The 22,130-nt window shown below is 34.5% G+C and overlaps 4 protein-coding genes across 5 annotated transcripts; 1 reads left to right on the plus strand and 3 right to left on the minus strand.

Annotated features, from left to right (window-relative positions):
* Positions 1-51: 51 nt before the first annotated feature.
* Positions 52-1,029, minus strand: LOC113226041 (soluble NSF attachment protein 29-like). The gene has a single exon (XM_026458545.1). It carries the CDS (start codon positions 930-932, stop codon positions 135-137), a length of 798 nt encoding a protein of 265 aa, XP_026314330.1. The 5' UTR covers positions 933-1,029; the 3' UTR covers positions 52-134.
* Positions 1,030-5,117: 4,088 nt separating this feature from the next.
* Positions 5,118-6,758, minus strand: LOC113225970 (synaptosomal-associated protein 29-like). Its single transcript, XM_026458462.1, has one exon. It carries the CDS (start codon positions 6,627-6,629, stop codon positions 5,814-5,816), a length of 816 nt encoding a protein of 271 aa, XP_026314247.1. The 5' UTR covers positions 6,630-6,758; the 3' UTR covers positions 5,118-5,813.
* Positions 6,759-10,611: 3,853 nt separating this feature from the next.
* On the minus strand, positions 10,612-14,301 carry LOC113225988 (ubiquitin-conjugating enzyme E2 L3). Its single transcript, XM_026458482.1, has 4 exons — positions 14,147-14,301; positions 13,742-13,837; positions 12,125-12,311; positions 10,612-10,798 (listed from the first exon to the last, which is right to left on the minus strand). Exons 1-4 carry the CDS (start codon positions 14,171-14,173, stop codon positions 10,644-10,646), a joined length of 465 nt encoding a protein of 154 aa, XP_026314267.1. The 5' UTR covers positions 14,174-14,301; the 3' UTR covers positions 10,612-10,643.
* LOC113225989 (mediator of RNA polymerase II transcription subunit 31) lies at positions 10,844-17,888 on the plus strand. Of its 2 annotated transcripts, none has more exons than XM_026458484.1 (4): positions 10,844-10,868; positions 15,052-15,141; positions 15,225-15,394; positions 16,337-17,888. In XM_026458484.1, exons 1-4 carry the CDS (start codon positions 10,859-10,861, stop codon positions 16,481-16,483), a joined length of 417 nt encoding a protein of 138 aa, XP_026314269.1. In that variant the 5' UTR covers positions 10,844-10,858; the 3' UTR covers positions 16,484-17,888. The 2 variants fall into 2 exon arrangements, with proteins under 2 accessions (XP_026314269.1, XP_026314268.1); XM_026458483.1 differs by lacking the exon at positions 10,844-10,868 and adding an exon at positions 14,812-14,914.
* The last annotated feature ends 4,242 nt before the right edge of the window (positions 17,889-22,130 follow it).

Consider the following 22,130-nt stretch of genomic DNA (forward strand, 5'->3'; position numbering starts at 1 on the left):
TAACACAACCCAGAAAAATAAATCGTATTTCATTGATATTGATCACTGCGAGTGATTTGTGACTTGCAATGCCTATGGGCAGCTTGTTTTAGGATTACGCTTATCTTGAAGAGGTGAAATCAACTGAATTTGGATTATTTTCCAAGAAGTTTGTTCATGGTCTTGTTCTGTTTGCCAATTTTGACGTCTACCACTTCAACCTTATCCTGAATCTTGTCTATCAGTTCATTCTGTGTATCAATTTCCCTTCCGAGGTCAACACCAAGGCCTTTTAGTCTTGTTACGTGTTGGACCATCTCTTTAAGGTTGTCATCAAGTAATGTGTTGATACGTTGACTATCGGAGATAGGTGCAGCCATAGTTTGCTGCTCCAAACCTTTCAGGTGAACAGAGGGATAAGTACTGAATCGATCTTCAGGTGTAATATCATTATTAAAATTAGTTATAGTGTCGGTCAAGCCACTGCCGCTGGGCCGATCTTTCTTACTGGATGTTTTACCTGGTGACGTTTGATTAGGCACACGGACATCGTTAGACCTACCCGAAATATAGTTTTTAAGTCCATAGAATACAGATTTAATTCCATTTAGGTGCTTCTGGCTGTAGTTTAAGTTTATGTTCATTTCATCAAGCCTTTTGTCGGTTGTTTCAAGCTGTTCGCGCTGGCGGTTCAGTTCCACTGCTGCCTGGGCGCCTATATCCTCGGATTCGCGAAGAAGGCATATGCTTCTGTCAGATGAATCCAGAGTTCGCTCTAAGATAGCTTGTTTCTGCCGCTCCAATTCAGCAATGCGTCCATCGTATTGCGTAGTCACAGGTTTCGATTGTGTCGTAGCTATCCGTGGCCTATAACGGTTCACGTACATGTCGGCGTCCACATCTTCATCCTCGAATAAATTACTAGAGTTAGTAATGTATTTATGGCCTGCCATCGTGCACTATTAATCTACTGAACACTTGTTTTTTTTAAAAAAGAGAGATATTTGCAAAAACGTACTTAAATCGTAATTTTTAAAATGAATAGGAACGAAATAAAAATTGCTTTCTCTGTCAGTCCGTTCTCGTAACTGATTAAAATACTTTCCGTTTATATAATAAATATAAGTAATAAAGTGTGCATGACAGCAGAGGGCGTGACAATATCCATGAGCTTTCGATGCGATACTCTCAACAGTCGCGGTAGGTACACGTCTGTGTGCACGTCACATGCGACAATACCCGTCCGTTTTTTCCATCCGATGGTCGGATCCGATAGTCTGATCCGACTACCGGGAGGCGCTTGCACCATATAATTGTATGAACACTCAATACACGTCCGATCCGTTACGACGTCACGTCCAAGTCGGAAATAGCGTCCGATATTATTACCGATCCGATTGTCTGAAGGCGCGCTCTCTATACTTTTGCGGGCAGACGAAATACACGTCCGATTCTTTCCTCCGATTTGCAGCGTTGCCCATGCAAGTTATTAAAAATCCCCAAAAATCAAGGTTATAAAGGGGAGAGCAAAGGTCATTATTCCATTCCCACACGTAATTATTCATTCTCAGTATTTATTATATTATTATTGTTACGCTTAAAAATATATCAAATAATTAAGAAAGTCAAAATGTATCCATCTATTACATATTATTATACGTTACGCTATAATTAGAAATAAACTCAACAAGTTGCATTAAAATTAAACCTTACTAATTAAGCTTGACGAGTGGCAAGTTGTGGTATTAAGGGCACGCACGGCCCGGATATGTATGGATAGATCCATACATATCCGGACCGTGCCCGGGACGTGTACGGACTGAGCTCCGTCAGGGGCTCAAAAAATATCGTATCGTATCGTTGCGTTTATTTTGTATGAACGCGTCACACATGTCCGAGTCCGGGCCGGCGCCGGGACGGCCCCGCAGTTCATACAAACAGCACGCCTCGTCCACGTCCCGGGCATAACCCTGTGAATAGTCCTTTAAAATATCTACTGCTCGGCTTTATTCGGCAACAGCTGTATTCTTTCTTCACACCGGGGACCGGTTAAAACGAGGAAGGGTCGCGTGCTCAACATGCATCGACTGATCATCACCATCCTATTTAAGAGCTAGGCTCTTGTCGGTAACTGATAATAGTAATAATTTTACAATTCGAGACAAAGTGATTCTAATCCTACTGGATAATTTTATACATATAAGCGTATTGCTAATAATTCTATTGTAGTACAGGCAGCTTAGGTTTTGTATTTAGAATTGTAAGAATAATAGAGTGTTGATGTCAAACAGACATCTAAGAGTTCTGAACAAAGCTTTGAAATTGAATACACGTAGAAAGTTATAATTATGATGTAATCATCGTTTATATTTATAAAGTACCTCTCGCTACGCAAGCCCAAGCTACGTTCCTATGCTATACTATATAAATGTTGCTATATAAGCAGCGCATGTGCGATGTTGAAAACAATATCAATATCGTTAATAAACAAACAAATAAAAAATTCTAGAATGCGAGGTCACTTTCCCCACATAGCGTAATCCAAACAAAATCCTCAAACGAGTTGTTGAGTTGAAATTCCCTGTATTTGAGGAATTCCCCGTAAATTGGCAACACTGCAGTTAGTTCAGAAAAAGTAAGCCGTTAGAATCGGACGTGTATTGAGTGAATCCGATCCGATAGTCGGATCGGATTAGACACGAAATCGGACGTGTATTACCGCACTAAACCACACTATAGATTAGAGAGTGCGCGACACCATGCACCATACCATTTTCACCGAGCGTGCGAGTACGCAGAGCCATTCGTCCGTAACTTAATTTGCTGTCCAATCCATCCCTACCGTCTACTGGTGGAGGTATTTTTTGAACTAATAGAGGAACTGTTGTACTATTTTTTCATCAAGTCACATATATCAATAATGATAGATACTATCTTATATAACACTATGAATAATCACTATTTACAATTTTATCACTGATTTATTTAAAAATTATTTACAATTTGCTTACAGATTTGACTTTTCGGTACTGAGTGCTATGTGTACGTAATCATCGATTTACCTATTTTTATTACCAACTTACCACAATATATTTTGGAAATTCAAAGTTTAGAAGAAATGAAAGGTTAATAGTCCCCCATAGAGTAATTCCTTCGTACGACTGTTCTAACAGTAAGATTCAAGAGGAAGATCAAAAAAGGTCATTATGTTGTAAGCTTGGATGGTGCAATGACTCGGCAACTAAGCACTACCAAATAGCCTTTCATTTAATATATACAGATTGCGTCAATTTGTACTTTCTAATAGAGCAAGTGAATTTAGTAATGAACGGAAATCGGAACTATGATTTCAATGCACTCAGAACCGGAAAAGATTAAATAGGCACTAACAAGATTAAGGGTCGTATTCTAGAACTCTACTCAATGCTCAAGTCAGGATTTGAGAATGGTTTACAGCACTCGAAATCATACTCAAGTCCCTGCCATTAGGGTCGTATTTCCAGTGCTTGTGTTGCCAGGGCAATCCTGACTTGAGCATTGAATAGAGTTCTAGAATACGACCCTTAGATTAACAGAGCCCAATTCGCGAAATGCCTATTGCATAATTCCGAACTCCTGTAATATTCTTGAAAGCAAAATCGTATTACAGAAATTTTATTATTTTTATTGAAATTTTGTAGTAAACTATACTTATAAAGTAGGTATTTCTAAAAATTACTGATTTAAAAAGTAAATAATTATAAAATATACAATATGTTTGAAGATACTTTTCTTTCATAAATATATCTATAAAATATATCTACCGTTGGGACCAGCACCTTTACTTGCATGAACAGATTTTAGGAACTTCGCTTTCCGAACTGTAACACATTTCGACGCTATGAAGTGCGAATTGCGGAAAGTTATGACCCCAAGAGGTTTGCTTGCCCGCCGTTTGCTATTTTTCATCGGAAGGGAAATCACAGAGGAAAACTATGCAGCCAAGAGATTACAAACCTCATTGCCGGTTTGAGCTGTTTTATCGTAAAGAAACATCTCAGTTCGTACCGACACACCGTCGTTTTAACAGCTTCCTCTGTATGTTGTATGTAATTTAGTTAATATTTTTGCACAATACAATAATGTACAAATGGCGGACTTAATGCTATAAGGCATTGTCTACCAGTCAACCATTTCAACATTGGGCTAAACAGAAAAAAAAAACAAAAGTTTGGTGCTACACTTAAAACAGAAAAAAAAGATCATAGGCCAAAAGTTATACGTCTCATAGTTTTATTCTCGACTGTATTTATTAATAGAAACGGTTGGGTAGGGATAAGTGGAAATGAAATTCCACTTATCCCAACCAGCGATGGCGTGGTAAAGAGTGCAAAAAAAGTAGTATAACATAAACTATTAGAATAGGCCAAAATTTTATGGTCAATTTACATGGTCTAAAATAATCAGCCTAACGTGAGGAAATTAGAGATTTTACTCATTTATTACACAACTTTGACTCGGTGAGGTCTCTAGTATTGTTGTATTTATTATGTATTTTCCTCCAATTTCATCTCTTTCAAATATTAAAATGAGGAGTGGTCCCGTAAACTATAGGTAAAGGATGTTTTAGCGAGGCACGTTTAGTTTTAGGAATAGTTGAAATAAGCGAATACAGTAACAAACCGCGACGTTTTTCAAATAAAATGTAAAAGTTAAAAATTGATTGCTAAAATTGCATTTCTCAATTATGGTTTGCCGGAGCTCGCACGGGGAAATTTTAAAGTGTCAAATGGGATCCCGCCGTAATATAAATTGAGCCCAAGCGCGTCTTCCTTGAACCTGACGCTGGCGGTGTCAACGGTTGTATCTAAATTGTATACTAATAAATAAAAGATCTTTTCGATTCTACAAAGGACCATTTGATGCAGTTGAATAATTTGTTTTATTTTACTTTTATATACTCAAATACAGTATCACATTAATGTGCCAATGACTCAAAAGATTAAAAAAAAATTGAATAAGCAAGTCATAATACTACGTATAACAATTTATCATAATTAAAGAAATAATAATAATTTATCACAGTTCATTGAAACAATAGAGGGTGTTTATATATAACTTTTATTATTATTAAATATACAAAATGAGGGAAACACAATAATTGTAATATCTTCTGTAGTAGTGTACTTCTCTATAAGCATTATAGTAATAATTAATATTTTGGTTTTTCAGTATTTAGTATAATGAAAATCCATAATATGTTACATTGATATTTTTAAAATCAATGGTAATGCTTGATAGATAACCAAGCTTTGAGATTTTTCTATATAAATAAATAAATGATTTTTCTATATCTAAATAAATCTATACAAAATTTTACGTAACATCTAAATAGGACCACCTTTGTATGATATACTTTACAAATACTGAACAAAACAATTAAATACTAATAGAACATAAGTTTTATCTACAAATTTCTTAATAAAAAAAAAATGATAGTTAAAAAAATTGTGTGCAATATACATTCACATCTATTAATTTCCTTTAAGTTATTGCTGTATCTACCTTATAAAAATTATTGTAACATTTTACTATATAGATTTTTTCCCTTTTTTTGAGTCACCATAACCCTTTGTCACTGAGTACTTAGATATATTACACAATAAGGGCTAAGGGACTAAGTTATACATATAAGTTTCATAGCCATAGCTTGGGGTGGCTAAGGTAAGGCAGGACCATCTGTGAAGCATAGAAAGCTCAGTACAACCCAAAAAAAGATTGCGGTCATTGGTAGATGTGATAAGATACGATAGACCTGGCCCTCGTAAGCATAAGGTAACTCAATTGAATCTATACTATTTCCCAAGAAGTTTGTTCATAGTCTTATTTTGTTTGTGAATTTTGATGTCGGCCACTTCAACCTTATCCTGAATATTGTCTATCAGTTCATTCTGTGTATCAATTTCCCTTCCAAGTTCAACACCAAGGCCTTTTAGTCTTGTTATATGTTGGACCATCTCTTCTAGGTTGTCATCGAGCATTTTATTGATACGCTGGCTATCAGGTATAGGTTCAGCCATGGTTTGCTGGTCCAAACCTTTGAGGCGAGAAGAGGGATGTGCACGGAACCGATCTTCAGGTGTTATATCATTATTAAAATCAGTTATAGTGTCGACCAAGCCACTGCCACTGGGCCGACCTTTCATACTGGATGCATCAGGCGAGGTTTGACTACGCGCAGGGGTATCATTTGACTTACCCGAAATGTAGTTTTTAAGTCCATGGAATACATTTTTAATACCATTTAGGTGCTTCTGGCTGTAGTTTAAGTTTGTGTTAATTTCATCAAGCCTTTTGTTGGTTGTTTCGAGCTGTTCGCGCTGGCGGACCAGTTCCTCTGCAGTCTGGACGCCTATTTGCTCAGATTCGCGAAGAAGGCCTATACTTCTATGGGAAGAATCCAAAGTTCGTTGTTCTATTTCCCTCTGTCGCAGTAACATAGCTTGTCTTTGCCGCTCTAATTCTGCAATATGTCCACCGTATGGCGCAGTTGTAGGTTTCGACTGCGTTGCGGGTATGCGTGGCCTATAGCTGTTCACGAACGTTTCGTCATCCACATCTTCGTCGTCGAACAAATTACTAGAGTTTGTGATATACTTGTGACCGGCCATCTTGTAGTATTAATCTACTGAACACTTGTTTATTAAGCAGTAGCGAGATAACTATATTATACATAGGATAGTTTAAAAGATTTGGATCACGATTTCTAGAACTAATTGGAACAAAATAACTTCTTTGTCCACCCCTCCTCGAATTGATTATGATGATTTGAGTAATTCATAGGCTTGGGGTAAAAAATATCGATATTTTTTCATGACGTAATCGATATACATTGTCGATACTATTAATCTCCACATCATCGTCTCAGAGTGAATACCTCGTATAACGAGTCTCGTATGTGATTTCTATGGAATTTTTCACGACGAGGATAATAATGTGGTGTAAAACGAAGTAAACGCGATAGTGTTTGTGGTTAGCATTTTAATTACTTACATTACACCTCTTCCAGATATTATATTAATACACCTACTTGAGCAAGAAGTTTCTAAGCTTTTCTTAAAAAAAAAATCTGTAAAAAAGAATTATGTGAAAACGAGTATGCGTTTTTTCATTTTTACTTTAAAGCGACGATATGTGAAAAAATGCAATTTTTTTCTACTATGTATCGGTTTTTTTTTATCACAGTCACAGTCATAATATGTACAAATAATAGTTGAGCGTCACTTGGTATGTTGTAGGTACAAATAAATATTTGTAGCATAAATACAAAATTTTAAATCGTAGTTTTCGCCAACGTCTGGTAGTTTTCGCGGAGCATCCCAGCCCGCATAATATAATGTTTCGTTTTCCCCAAATCTTACAGCAGACCACTGATATGCTTTTTACCTGGATTTCCTTTAACAAAATTTTCTAGAACTTCAACACGTGTTTGTAACTTTCCAAATTTTACTTTACAGATGCACTTAATATCTGTAGTCCGAAAATATTTTATGACTGTTAGCTATATTCTGGCTTATCGATACTATTTTGTAAATATCGAGACGACATTACATCGATATATGTTTTAAAATGACCATCCATACTAATTCCTGGGATTTCTATGACGTTACATAAATTATCGTTTAGAAACTTTTATTCTTTTTTTTTTTGTTTTGGCACTTCGCGTAAAGCATATAAGCGAGGAAAATTATTGACATAGGGGTGCAAAAAAAAATTAAAAATACAAACTATAGTCATTTTGACAAGATTGGATCTAATAAAAGTAGGTAAGTTTCTTTGATGATAAAATAATCTTTACAGAATACGAATAGGGAATTTAATTCATAGGAAGTTACGGTATAAAATAGAATAATCATAGGATATAGATAGGACAAGTAATTACATGCATATTGTCGGCCTATGCCCAAGTCCTTGCTTGGCATGAGACCCGTGCCCAGCAGTGGGACGTATAAATGGGCTGATGATTGATTGATCGAATTTGCAGCATTGAGCACGTCATATTCGCAGCCACTGTTTTAAGGGCCACGCACGGTGGCAGCGTCGGTGGTGGTGGCAGAAATACAAATATGCTTGTACATGTATGTAAAATGACACCCCCACACGCTAGTTATATTGTGACTTGTGCTAGCCTCATGGCCTTCTTATCTTCTTAAAAAAAATCTAGAAATATAAATTCCTTCGACCTGACCAGGACTTGAACCTGCGCCATAGATTTAGTATAGTTCCAATGATTTTCTATGTAGAAAAAAATAATCCGTCTGCATGTACTTGCGGCTTTCTAAGTAAAGGTGCGGCAAAATTGCTAACTCTTTTATGTACTTTTTTAACAAAATACATGAGCTTCGACTAAAGAAAAATTAATTTTAGTATAATTTAGAGAGTGTTATAACAATAACATGAAAGTTAAGTAGAAACTAGTATGTTATGTTAAAAATAAATAAGAAGTCTAAAATGTTGACACCTTTTCACTAAAATGTTGACACTACTCGTAAAGCCGCAAGTACCTGCAGATGGATTTTTTTTTGATAGAAAATGATTGGACCTATATCGTAAATAAACCACACGGTTTATCTATCTCGGTTTGTCTATCAAGAAAAAACATTTGACCTGCAATACATTGGGGTTCGATTTGATAGTTTCTGAATAATTGAATAATGTCTTAATTTTCCATTCGTCCAGTATCCGAAAACACGGACTTTTCAAAGTAGACACGTACATTTTGCTATTGTTGTTATTTTCTATGAATTTGTTGAATAGAACTTGACGAATCCTATGGCACTCCAAAAACAATGAAGTCAATTCGAAAAAAATATATATTTCAAAGTTTCTCACTGAACTGTTCAGCACACAGAATGTTACAGAACAACACGTTGACTTAAAGGAGATTAAATAATAATAATACGATCTCGCAGCATCTAATCATGGGATTTATAAGTCTAGAAAAACGATACTTCATTTCTTGAGATTGTTAACACTCCGAATTGTAAAGCAAGAGACAAATCGGAACAAAACAGCTGAATTTACGCGCGCACAATTAGGCCCAATTGTGAAAACTTATAACTCATTGCACGCTCGATATCGCTGTAGTTTAAGAGCGGATATATAAGGTGACTTTTAGCCGCGATACAAATGCGTTTACTGTGTCGATGAAATCGCTTATGTTGAATCATTAAAAACGTGCATCTCGTTTGTATGCTGCTTAGCTCGTGGGAGTGTGTAAAGGTAGACGATTAGCAACTGCATCTAACCGCTAAAACTTGTCACTGTCGTCCAAAATGAGCGCGCGTAATTCCCCAGCCATAAATGAAAAATCGCATGATCAAAACGAACAAGTCACCACAATAATATTTAACATACCATTAACCATAAAATGCACATTATGAAATGATTAAACTAATATTTAGTTTCAAGTTTTCAAAACGTATTTCTACTATTGACCTATTTACATAGCTGTATAGTGATAAGATAGTATTGACTTGAGAAATGATAACAATCCTTTAAGTTGCTTCAAACAAGCACTAACACAGCTAAGATACTTATTGTATAGAGTTAACAGCAGATCACCGTTGAGATCAGATCCGGACCGCCGTTTAGAGCGCGCCTTCAAATTAGACGTTTGCAGAAGCGCTGCAGTGGCGCATCAGTAGCGCTGGAGTGGCGCTGCAGCTGCGCCATTATTAATTTTCATACAATATCTAGTCTGCAAAGTGGCGAGCGCGTTTGTGGCGCTGCAGCTGCGCTTCTAAAAATTGTATAAAAATTTGTAGTGGCGCGGCTGCAACGTCACTGCAGCGCTACTGATGCGCTTCTATAAGCGTCTAATTTGAAGGCGCCCTTATTCCTGTGCCATGCCATGCAATTTGGTAAGTAAAATAAAAAGTCATGATTTAGTGAGTTCTAGTTGCATTATAGTAAAACACCTTTTTGTGGTTTTTTGTTTAGGTTTTTGTGACTAGAACCGAATAAATCACGACTTTTTACCTGACTTGTCAAATTTAAATACATGATTATGATGACACTCGAATAAGGTACATCCACTGCGATCAGATTCAAATCATGGTTTAAAAATTGTAAATAAAACTTTCAAATTGGGAAAATTCCTAATGTACCATTACCCAAACTAATATAACTCCAAAATCTAAAATCAAGTTAAGCATAATAAAGCTATATGCCTGGCTGTTTCTAATTATATTTTGTAAGAGTGCATAGTGTATTGTATTGCATGTAAATTGGGTGGTTGATAAAAGCAAATTTGCTGTTTCAGAAAGTTGTAAAATATTGAATCTACAACAACAAAGGTGTAGTATTTCTTTCCATTATTTTCAGACTATTATTAACAAAAAATACATAAAATTTCGCTAGACTGTCAACAAAATAAATTTCAACAAAAATTTAAATAAACATTGAGCACACATATCATTGTGCTTACTAAAGCCAGGCATATTTAGTATTCAGAGAATGTTGCAACAAGTTACAGGAAAACTGTAAGAGTTGTAGTAGTGAAATAAACTTTAATCTCAAGTTTATATTATGTATTTATTTGAAAAGTTTCTATACCTTGTTGTAACACTAGAAAAAAAACACGATCATTGCTGTAAACTCCGCTGGACGATACTAAAATTAATTTAGTCAGAAGGCCGCTTTTCACTGTGCTTTTTGGTGAACTCTTCTGCATTCTTCAGGAACTTTTTCCTGTCCTTCAGGAATTCCTCGGCGAGTTCCGCCCGCAGCGGGTGTTCCGGCTCTGGATCATTTACGAGAGCCACTAGAGCTTGGATTACTGGAAAAAATAACAGAATTGCAATATTATAGTTGCTGACAACCTTGGCCATCCAAGGTTATGTGTAGGGGTAGGTGTATATGACTATTTATATATTTTTTAAAAAGATATCGACGGATATCATTTTATGTTATCATTTTATCTTTTTCCATCTATAATTGATGCAAGTGCTTAGCTGTAGCTGTTATCAAAATTAAAAAAAAAAACTAACAGTGTGTTTTATTGGGCTTAATTAAAGCTGCCTTTTGCAATATCTTTTGTAAAATACCTTAGCCCTGCTAAGTCTACTGAAGTGGCTAATGAAATACATTTATTTATTATTCCCATATCATTGGAATCTAAACGTTTGTAAATTGCAACTGGAAAAGGCTATTAAGTTTGCAAATGACTTGACTTCGCTAGAGCCGCAGGGAGGGCTTAAATGTTGACCTTTGTGTAAGACATTGTATATTTGCATGAAAAAGTGACTTTAATTGGGTTTTCTGTGTATGAAAACAATTCCATAAGTCGCAAAATACGAAGTGTTAGGCGGATGGCCCGCAAAACGCGGTGAGCGCAAGAGATATCTATCTGCGGGCTCTAAAACCTATGCTAAGTTTGACTGTTTTTAAACGTTCTCGCAATTTTGTCACATCTTGGTGATTTAATTTCACGTTACCCAATTTCTTTGTCATCTGTTACAACAATAATTTAGAAAACTAAATTTTTTTAAATTTATTATTCTGAATAAAAACTTGAAAACTTTATTTGGTAGGGACCTACCAAATAAAGTTTTAAATTACTTTGCCTTCTAAAAACATAATAAACTTTTCTGCGTTGTGCAGGCAAATGCCACTTTTGCGCACTAGGGCGGAACACTACTACTTTCTACATGCTTTACTGTCTTAGAAAATGCAACTTTTTTGCAACAACATTTATTTAATCCAGGTCAAGCGTCCTGCATAAAAGATTGTACAGTTTAATATAAGCTCGAGTCTAGTGATTAATAAACAAAGGTTGAGTTATTACCAATACAATGAAAATATTTTGCTGAACTTCTTCATTAACTAGTAGACCATTCAGGTAGGAGAGCTAAATTTAATGCTGAGCAACCTATTGAAGAAGAGTGCTGAAGCTCTATACTTCTATGTGAGGTTTTGCTTTCTGATGAGGAGCAATAACTCTCATGGGAGCAGTGACAGATAAAGTAGGATAGTCATTTGTATACATACATTACAAGGCCGACATAAACGCCCGGATGTTTCAGGCCTCTTTAAACTACATAAAAAAACTAGTAGACCATTAAAAATATCTTCTGAAAATAAAGAGAGAGACAGAGTAATTCACCTTGATCAGTCTTGGTGGCAGGCTTCCAGTTCTCAGCACTGATAATAGGCAGACACACTTGTCCCTTTTCATCGATATTTGGATGGTAAATTTTTGTCTTGAAGCTTATCTTAGGGGGCTTGAAAGGATACTCCGCTGGGAAATTAATCTCAATGCGGAATGCGCCTTTGTTGTATGGTGGATTGTCCTGAAATTTTCAAGTTTTGAAGTATATTTTACTGAAATCTTCTCTTGGAGCTACTGCACTTTATAGGGTAGATTCCTAAGTAAACCAGTTTGTATGTTGCTCTATTGAAATTGAAATACATGTTTCTTTACATTAATAATTTAACTGCAAAGGAAAATGTTGTAGTCACAACTGCACGTTGAAAAAGATAAAAAATATAGATAATAAAAAACTTATCAAAGTAGTGTAAGAGTCTAGTACAAAAAATACATAAGAATTATGATTGTGATGATATAAATGATAGATATGTGATAGCTAAACACATTTATACAGGCAAACAAATTAATGATAGATAACATTGACTTACAAATAATAGGACGACGGGTCTAATACAAAAACCACAAAAAAAATGTCCCAAGTCAACCTATTTAAACATAGTGACATGTAAAGGAATATGAAAAAGCTAAAACGTTGAATTTAAATTGTAATGTCATCGCAGTACTGTCTAATTTTGCTTGCTTCGCTGTCAGTCAAACAAACGAAGACTAAAGCGTGAATGACGCTCTGTATACGATTTTAACGCCCTATAAGTTCGGACACTTTTTAGCGCGGACCCGACGTCTATATAATTGTAAGTCAATGGTAGATAAGGAATAAATCAGTCAACTGAACAGGTGTTTAAGATTAATTTGATTTTTCTTCAAAACATTTAAAAAATAGAATAAGTTGTACAAGGTCACTCTCTAACAATCTGTAAGCATTTCAGGGGGTGGTTCTGTTCATCAATACAAACAACATATAATATAATTTCTTTCAAATTTCAGAGGTCTACTAAATATACGTATGTATAATAATATATAAGTATATTTATTTATTTAATATGTAACTTTTATAATACATAATAATACTTACTCAAGCAAAATGTATTTAGGGATACATAATTAGGTTATACAGATAAAAATTCTTTTGAGATTAGAAGTTTTATTCTAGGAAAAATTTAGAATATGTTTTTCATATATTTTTGCATTGTACACTAATTGTTACTTCTTGCCGCCAGTCATCTGACGATAAATATAATGTCAGAATAAAAATGTGACAGATAATTGCCATTACAAATGATTCTGTTGTGGAAACGACAAGGCAGCTGCCATGAACCGATAAATTGTTGTCACGATCTATTGGGAATGGCTAGACACGATTGTCATTCAACACTAAAAAAACATCCACAACAGATGGTCGTAGCTACAATGTCACAGACAGATACATAACTTCACAGGCAGTCTTCAAACTTGTACCTCCCCTCTTTTTGTATCAAGGGTTAACTATGGAGAACAATGAAAACAAACAAGACGGCATGTGCATTTGTGAGTTTAAATGAAAATTAGTCACTAGAATCACAAGATTGATACTGTTGTACATATTATAATATGTTAAGTTATACAGGTACTTACAGGAACAATTAATCCTTGCCAAGTGAGGATATTTGATTCATCCACCTGGATATCTCTGAAGGACTTCAATCCGGATTGTCTGATATCATTTAGTTCCTGTAACAGCGAAATTATTTCACATTTGCATATAATACATTAATTATAGCGGTTAACCGTTTTCCAGGCAATGTAGGATAAAGTTTGATTAACAAAGGCTTTGACCTTCTTATTTAGAGTGTATGAATTGAAATTCTTTGATGTTTCTTGCACTTTTACAGTATATATAAATTTGTCACCAAATTCAGGTTATATCACCGTAAAGAATGATAAACTAGTCGCATACTTTCGAGACTAATACTAAATTACATTTACTGGCAAAAATAATTACATAAATGTACATATTTCATATAAAAAAAGATTACTCACCTTTTGAAGTCGCCTGGTTGCAGCCATTGTACAGAAATGTCAAAATACAACCTTAAGATTTCGCTACTTATTAACAAACTTTACTGAAAAACTAAAGTAAATTAAATAGAGTTCCACAATAACAACATAATTAGTCAACACAGTATGAAACAAATAGCGTCTGGTAATCGTAAAATCTCAATTAATTTTTGTGATCACAGTGAATCTGAGCTCCGCCATTACAAATTAGCAGAGCGTTTAAATGTTGCAGTTGCTGGTGCTGCAAATTTTGTTAATAACATAATTACTTCAATCATTCATTAGATATGCAATTTAATTTAGTTGATATTTATGCCACTTTACAGCGTACGTTTAAATTTATGTTTCAACGTTTCAACGACTACACTGTGTTCAAAAAGCAAACAAAACGCACTTTGTGACGTGTTTTGTGAACTCGAACGAAAGTTCAAATGGCGGGTTTTAATAGTTACATTTTTTCTTAGGATGGGATAGGAGCATTAATATATGATCTATTGCTAAAGGTTTCTTATGGCTGGAAATGGAAATATAGTGGACCCTTTAATAAAGCATAATCGGTAATTTTAGATTCAATTACTAATACTTAATTTAGCAATACGCAATATAATATCGATTATGCTATGTGCCCATGCTGCTACCCAGAGCCATAAAAGTAATAAAAAAAGTAATTTGTAGTCAAGAAGAAGGGAAAAACAATTTTTCCAAAATTCTTTTAATTTTCGATAATTGCAGCAATGATGACTGCAAAGGGTTAGTATGAACCACATGTTTTTATGTTACAAATGAAATCACTTTAAAAACCAAGATAAAATAGTAAAATGCTTGTAGAAGTGTTTTTTATACAGTGGTTTTGAACATTTTTGATGTCAATTTTATCTCTGTTTTAGTGATGCCAGAGACAGAAGAAGCTAACAGACTTAGATTTCAAGTAGAGCTTGAATTCGTGCAGTGTTTGGCAAATCCCAATTATATACATTGTAAGTTTTTTTGTAGGTTATATTAAAACAAGAAAAATTTGGAACGCTGTCATTGAACTAATTAATAATTCGTCATTTTACAGTTCTAGCACAGCGTGGGTATCTAAAAGAACAGACCTTCGTGAATTATTTGAAATACCTACAGTACTGGCGCAAACCAGAGTATGCACAGTACCTCAAGTATCCAATGTGTCTACATTTTCTAGAGCTACTTCAACATGAAGCGTTTAGAAGGGAATGCGTTTCTGCTCAGGTAAGTATGTACTGGATTATGGGTCTTTATGTACCATAAAGAGGAACTATGATTATTGTTTTTACTTAGTTTCAAAAACTTAGGAATAGATCTTTTACCTGGTAGAAATAAGTTAATAATAAAATAGTGTACAGTTCACTTACTTACTTCTTCCTGACAGTCATCTGACAAAAAACAATATGTCTTAAAAAAAATGCGATGACAGATACTCCGTTTCAAATGATTATGTCGTTCAAATGACAAGGCAGCTGCTGTGAACCGATAAATTGTCATCATGATCTAGTGGGAACGGTTAGACGTGACAGTCATTCAACAATAAAATAAACTAAACTCTCTTCTACCAGGTAAAAACTTTTATGTGGTAGAAATGTTAATATTAAAGTAGTGTACAGTTCAAACAAGGGTGTAAACTCATCAATTTAATACAAGAAAACTTTGCTGCACAAACAAAGTAATTAATGCTGTAGTTTTACCATCAAATGGGTCCTGTAACAGTATACAATACTCTGTGTTTCACTTTACCTGTGAAAAATAAAACTATAATATTTTTCAATAAAATTCATTGGTGGTTTGAGTGAAGAGCAACTGCCTATTTATTTTCTTAAACAATAAAGCACTTAAGATCTTGGAGCTTAAAAGTGCCATATTAATTCATGAATGCAAAGCATGTATACAAATATGGACAATTGTTACATACACATTATGAGTAAATTGATATTAGTCTATACCACTTATACACATTCTGAGTAAATGGATATTGGTCTATGCTACTACTTATTACCTCACGGGTATAGGATACTCTTTGGTATTTACCTAGGTAACCTTTATTAAAAAAAAAACTCGTCTATTACTTTTATTTTGTTTTTCTAAATTAATAAGGAAAAATATTGTATAGATTGTGAATTCTCTGTGGGTAAAGCATTTCGGTTGTTATCATTGCAGGTTTGCAAGTTCATGGACGACCAAGCAATTTTGCTGTGGCAACATTATACCCGCCGGCGCACGCGCACTTTGCAGCCGCCCGACCAGCCTGCGCCACCCGCGCCTCCCGCGCCACCATCGCAGGGCCCGCCCAGACAACATTCATAGCTTTTTGTATTTTTAAGCTTAATTTATGCTAGTTCATTAAAGAACTTGAAAGGCGCAACAGATAAAACTGTGGACACTAGATGTGGAGGTCCCGTGTTCGATTCCAATTTAGGAAACAATTTTTTTTAATTAGTTTTGGTCTGGTGTTCTGAGTATGGCTTGGAGTTAATTTTGTTACTGTGGTACTGATAGTACAGGAAATTCCTTACTGTGAGACCATAATTGGCCTAGCACTATTAGGGACCAATTGGACATTGGTTTTGTTGAGAACTACCATCTATGAACCGATATCTTGTACATGTTGATGATTCATGGGAGTTTACTAAAATATAACAAACTCCATAAAAACTGTTTGAATTAGTTTTTGTGTTTTGGAAAAGTAATTCACAGTAATATGATTAAGAAGTAAAGCAATTATAGTTTATGGAGTAAACGCAAACTATCTCTGTTTAGTGTCCTTAAGTTTGATACACACAAGACTTGAGTTTTTTTCAACTTTATATACTATTATGCTTTTCTTTAATTGATTAATACAGGAATTTAATATTTTCCCTTGTAAACGTAAAAGTAGAGGGCGCTGCGGTAGATTTTGTCATGTACATACGTTTAGTGTTGGGGCATGGAAAATTTTCATTTTTTTTCATATCATTTTTCCAGATATTTTTCCTTTAATTTTCCACATTTGACATTGACACCTGTCAAAAGTTGAAGTTACTAACGAAAACGATGGAGCCAACAATAAGTGGTGGTGGTTTGGTTGTTGGAGGTTTTTTTGTTGTTTTGAAATCATTTTAAATCTCGTTTTTCTCTAGAAGGCTTTTAGCTATACAAGTTTATTTTATAATTAACGCTAAATTAAAGTTAAAAGATATTTCTGTATTTCTACATTTTCAGGATTTGTAACATAATATGAGCCTTCCAAATTATATTTTGTAAATTTTTCGGTAATGTTTCCGGAAAAATTTCCACTATTTGAAATTTTTCGTAAAATTACCCAACCGTACTAAATATGGCGAATACCTTTTCGAAAAAAAAATAGTTTTTGAGATATTGCTAATTGCGGATTGTCGGAACACATTATGTCTTCTTCTCTTTAAAAATTGCCAAAAGGTAGTTTTTGTTTGTTTGTATGAATAATTTATCGACCCGCGAATATCAACAACTAAATCCACTTTAAAAATAATTTGAAAGCACAATGCGACAAATCCATTCTAGATTCGAAATTTATTGGTTTTTGTACCGAAGCTCCATAATTGATAATGTATTAAATAAAAATGAAAATGCTGTATAGTTCCACATTTCATCATTTTCTCGAGTCTCTATTAATTAAGCGGTATAGCAATTTCACGCATAATGAAAAACCCTCATGTTTTCCAGTAGAAATGATTGTGCTTAATTAAAATTATGGACAAAATTGTTAAGCCGCGTAATAAAGATTCTATTTTTTTTTTTATAAGGATTTGTATAGAGACTGAACTCAATGTTACTATGTAATCTGTTTAATATAATAGGATTGGAGTAAATTGTGATATTAAGTATTATATTTTTCGTATTTAAAAATTTTTTTTTATTATGTATTTATCCATGAAACTAATTAGTTTGACGTCCTCGGTGACTCAACGGTTTGCTCTGTGGGTGCTGGGTGAGACGATCCAGGGTTTCATTTCTCGGTCGGACAAATTTGAGAAATTAACTTTTATAAATTGGTTATTTCGTTTTATTTATAAAATGTAAGTGCGCATTTGACCTCCATTTCACCCGATGTAGCATGCACTATTCACTCTCGCCTTGAAAAGTTATAACGTTCAGGGAACATGTTTGCAGGCAGGAACTGGCTTCTTGCCTGTTCGAGGAGTAAATTCCTTTGCTTTGGTACTTCTAGTACAGGGATTCCCTAGTTTGAGATAAAGTAATTGGTATGGTTCTCTAGAATATTATTATTATTAATAATTGTGGTTGGCAAGTCGCTTGCCAAGTGTGTTTAAATAGAGGGAGAAAGAGGAAGCAATTGAAAATTCTTTGGGATCTTCAGGAACGTATTTTATCCAGGATTTTACAATGAAAACTACAGAACAAAAACAAACTTTTAAAGAAAAATAAGTACATACTACTCGGTTTTTACTTCAACAGTTCGTGGAGTTACATCTATTTGCCAAGTTTTATTGATATCGGTTACCGGAAAGTGCGCGAAACCGGATTCATCCCCAAGTTTGCCACCCTTAGAGATGGAATATTTTCTTCAAATCCAAATGGTACCACTACTGATGTACCCTCTTTCTAACAAAAAAGAATCCTCAAAATCGGCTCACAAATGCAATTAAATAATAATACAAAAATAACCGAATTGAGAACCTCCTTTTTTTGAAGTCGATTAAAAAACAATAAACTACAATAAAAAAGTAGGTGCTTTTGAGGCTCGTGCACATTTATTTATCAGTGATTATTGGCGAAAACAAATATAATTATTATTATCGTAATATTAAGAGTAAAGGCGAAAGAATAATAAGCCAAGGTTTTGCTGAAAATTTCTATAATCGTTTCATTTTACAGACGCTCAATTGCACTAACGTTTATTAATTTTAATTATATTACTTTTTAACATACCGTCATGCTATGATAAAGTAATGAACAGTATTATAGTACATATACGAGTAAGTTACGTAGGTGCAGTAAGAATTATAAATAAATAAGATATGTAGTATTTATTTACTTACTTAATATCATGATGTATAACTACCATGATATTCACATACTTCACTCCTGTGAGAAATCTTATAAACCCAATACAAAGATCTGTAACAAGCACATAGAGAAATTCTTAAGATCTGACTCGGTCTGTAGCTGGTTCGAATCCAGTCACATCGAAGCATTTCTTTATTTGAATTCCCGTATTATAAAAAATCTTGAATCAAAACATACATACAAAAATCGAACAATACAACGAAAAAATCCTTCGATTTGACTGGATTCTAACTTCATAAGTTTCTCACAGGTGGCAATTGCAAAAAAGAAGCCGTTTGAACTCTATACACAGTGGCGGATTTGCCCTAAGGCCCCGTAGGCCCGGGCCTAAGGCGGCCAGATTTTAGGGGCGGCCAATCGTGACAAAAAATTCACTGATAGCAAGAAATAACTCAAATTACCTAAATATGTTAAAGGCTCCCGCACATTATGGCGGGCCGCACTGCACCGTATCGTAAAACAATAATCTGCCTAAATCACTTTCGTACATTTTATGAATAAAATATACATATGTTACATATCTATAATGTAATGTGTAATCACTATATTATCACTACCGCGTCTGTATTCTGTCTGATCGCGATAAATTCAAAAACTACTGAACGTATTTGCATGCGGTTTCCACTAATAGACAAAGTGATTCATGAGGAAGGTTTAAGTGTATAATGTAATAAGAGATCAAATCAATGTTCTTGAAAGTAGTCGGTCTTAAAAAGGCCTACATAAAAGTTTGCCACGTAAATTATGTAGTATAAATTAAGTAAATTATGTAGTCTACCGGTATATGATAAGTGTTGAGAAAGGGGCGGCTGGTACTGACTACATGGCCTGGGGCCTAGGCCGGCCAACACTGCAAATCCGCCACTCTATACAAAGATCTCTAACAAACCGATAGAGAAATTCGTAGGATATACTGACTCGGTCTGTAGTTCAGTGCGTTAGGAGCGGTGTCCCCGGCATGGCAACAGACATTGGTTCCAGTCTAGTCAGATTGAGGGATTTTTACCTTTTTTTATAAACAATAAATCATGTATTAACTTTAGCCATAATTATATATTCATTATGAAAGAGTTCGTTTAGGGAATTGTAAGTATTTCTGCCATCAAGCAGTAATTATTGCATTCTGATTTTGAAGGGTAAAGAAGCTGATGAAATTACATGAGGTTTGTTAACTTTATGTCTGAGGGTGACGGGCGTAGTGGTAGTGCCCCTCAGATCTTTGCGATTTAATTTTTATCTTAAAAAAATATTCATCATGTCAATATTAGTCGTTATTTCTTTCTAATTTTCGAAGTTAGAGCGAGATGAAGAAAAGTTGTTTATAATGAATATGTTTTTTACTATAACACTCTCTGTCCTTTATTTTCCAAAGCAAAACTTTAACATGTTGGTTAAAAAAGTTTAAAAGTTGTTTCTAGAAACAATTTTATTTATTTTTTATTTTTTAATTTATTTTCTCTCAATATACAAGGTAAATTATGCAAGTGCTGATGGTAAATTATTACTGACTAGTGAGTTTTAAGAGTCGATACTACCACGGCTCGAAGTCAAACTTTCCACGTACTAATACGATTCATTTTATACATACATATGTACACTGGCTTTATATCAGAATTTATTTTTTAAAAAAGGAAATTAAAGCAATTTGAAAAATGTATATCGTATGCTATACGTGTTGTATTTAGTTCGGTTGATTTAAAAATAAATGTAAAGTTCATATATATTGAAGCGGTCTTGTAAAATTTTGAATAACTGAGTTAGTGTTTTTTCTATCGTATTTTTTATATCGTGAAAATTTTTAGGAATCGTGTTTTCACACCGTACATTATTGAGTACTCTAACACTCGCTCTGAGTGTTACAAAGATTCCTTTATGATTAAATTTGAAAAATTGTGGAACGATCTCCCATTTGAAACCCGACATTCTAAGTTGCTACCTATTTTCAAAACCGGATTGCGTAAATATCTTCTAACACGGTCCTAGTCTGCATCGTGTATATATTTATTAGTAAGAATAAGTTTATTTAGGTATATTTATACATACATATATCTAGGTATAATATATCGTTGCTTATTAAATTTTTGATAAATTACTATGTGTTTTTATTTTATTTATTTATTTTGTATTTTTTTATTTATACAATTATTTTTATTTTTTTAATTGTAAAATCGGCACACTACGTCTCCCGCTCCGATTAGCTTTCCACTACCGCAAAGGCTGTTTGGAAGAGATCGCTCTTAGTGATAAGACCGCCTTTGCCCACATTACTTTTAAGTTGTTTTTGTACTATTCTTGTTCTTGTGTGTGCGCAATAAAGTGTTTATCTATCTATTATTCATTGTATATTCTCAATTTTACTATATATTTTTTCCAAAGTCATTGATTTAACACTGTCACTTTTATACGGAATCAACTAAAGCCATTGGATTTTAGGTTGTACCGACTTTAACATTAATGCTCAGGCCACACCGGCGGCTGCGGAAGCGTTCCGGGCACGGGAATTTTTGTAATGTACGAGTTTATATGAACCCTGCCACACTGAAACGCGCGGCTGACGCCTCTGTGTGGCCAGAGTATTAATCTGGTGTTACTTGAGACGTTAACATGCCTGTATTACAGGTCACCAGGTCCCTATTGACAATGTTCATTATCTCTAAGAAAAACATTTCAACTTCGTGAAGCTTGTGTCAGTACCTATAGGTGCGAACAAAGTTACTGCGTAAAAGGCTTAGGCCGTCGTCTCGTCGCAAGGCATATTGCACGGAGCGTGCAGAAGTATAGGAGCTCAATCAGGCTCATCATACTAAACCCCATGCACAGCCCTAACAGACCGCCTGTGTTTGCTGAAAGAAAATTAGAAAATTATACCTAATACACAAATCACGACCTTTCCTACAACAAACAA

The sequence above is a fragment of the Hyposmocoma kahamanoa genome, unplaced genomic scaffold (genome assembly GCF_003589595.1).
Source record: "Hyposmocoma kahamanoa isolate Upper Pololo Valley unplaced genomic scaffold, ASM358959v1 180, whole genome shotgun sequence".
NCBI lineage: Eukaryota > Metazoa > Arthropoda > Insecta > Lepidoptera > Cosmopterigidae > Hyposmocoma > Hyposmocoma kahamanoa.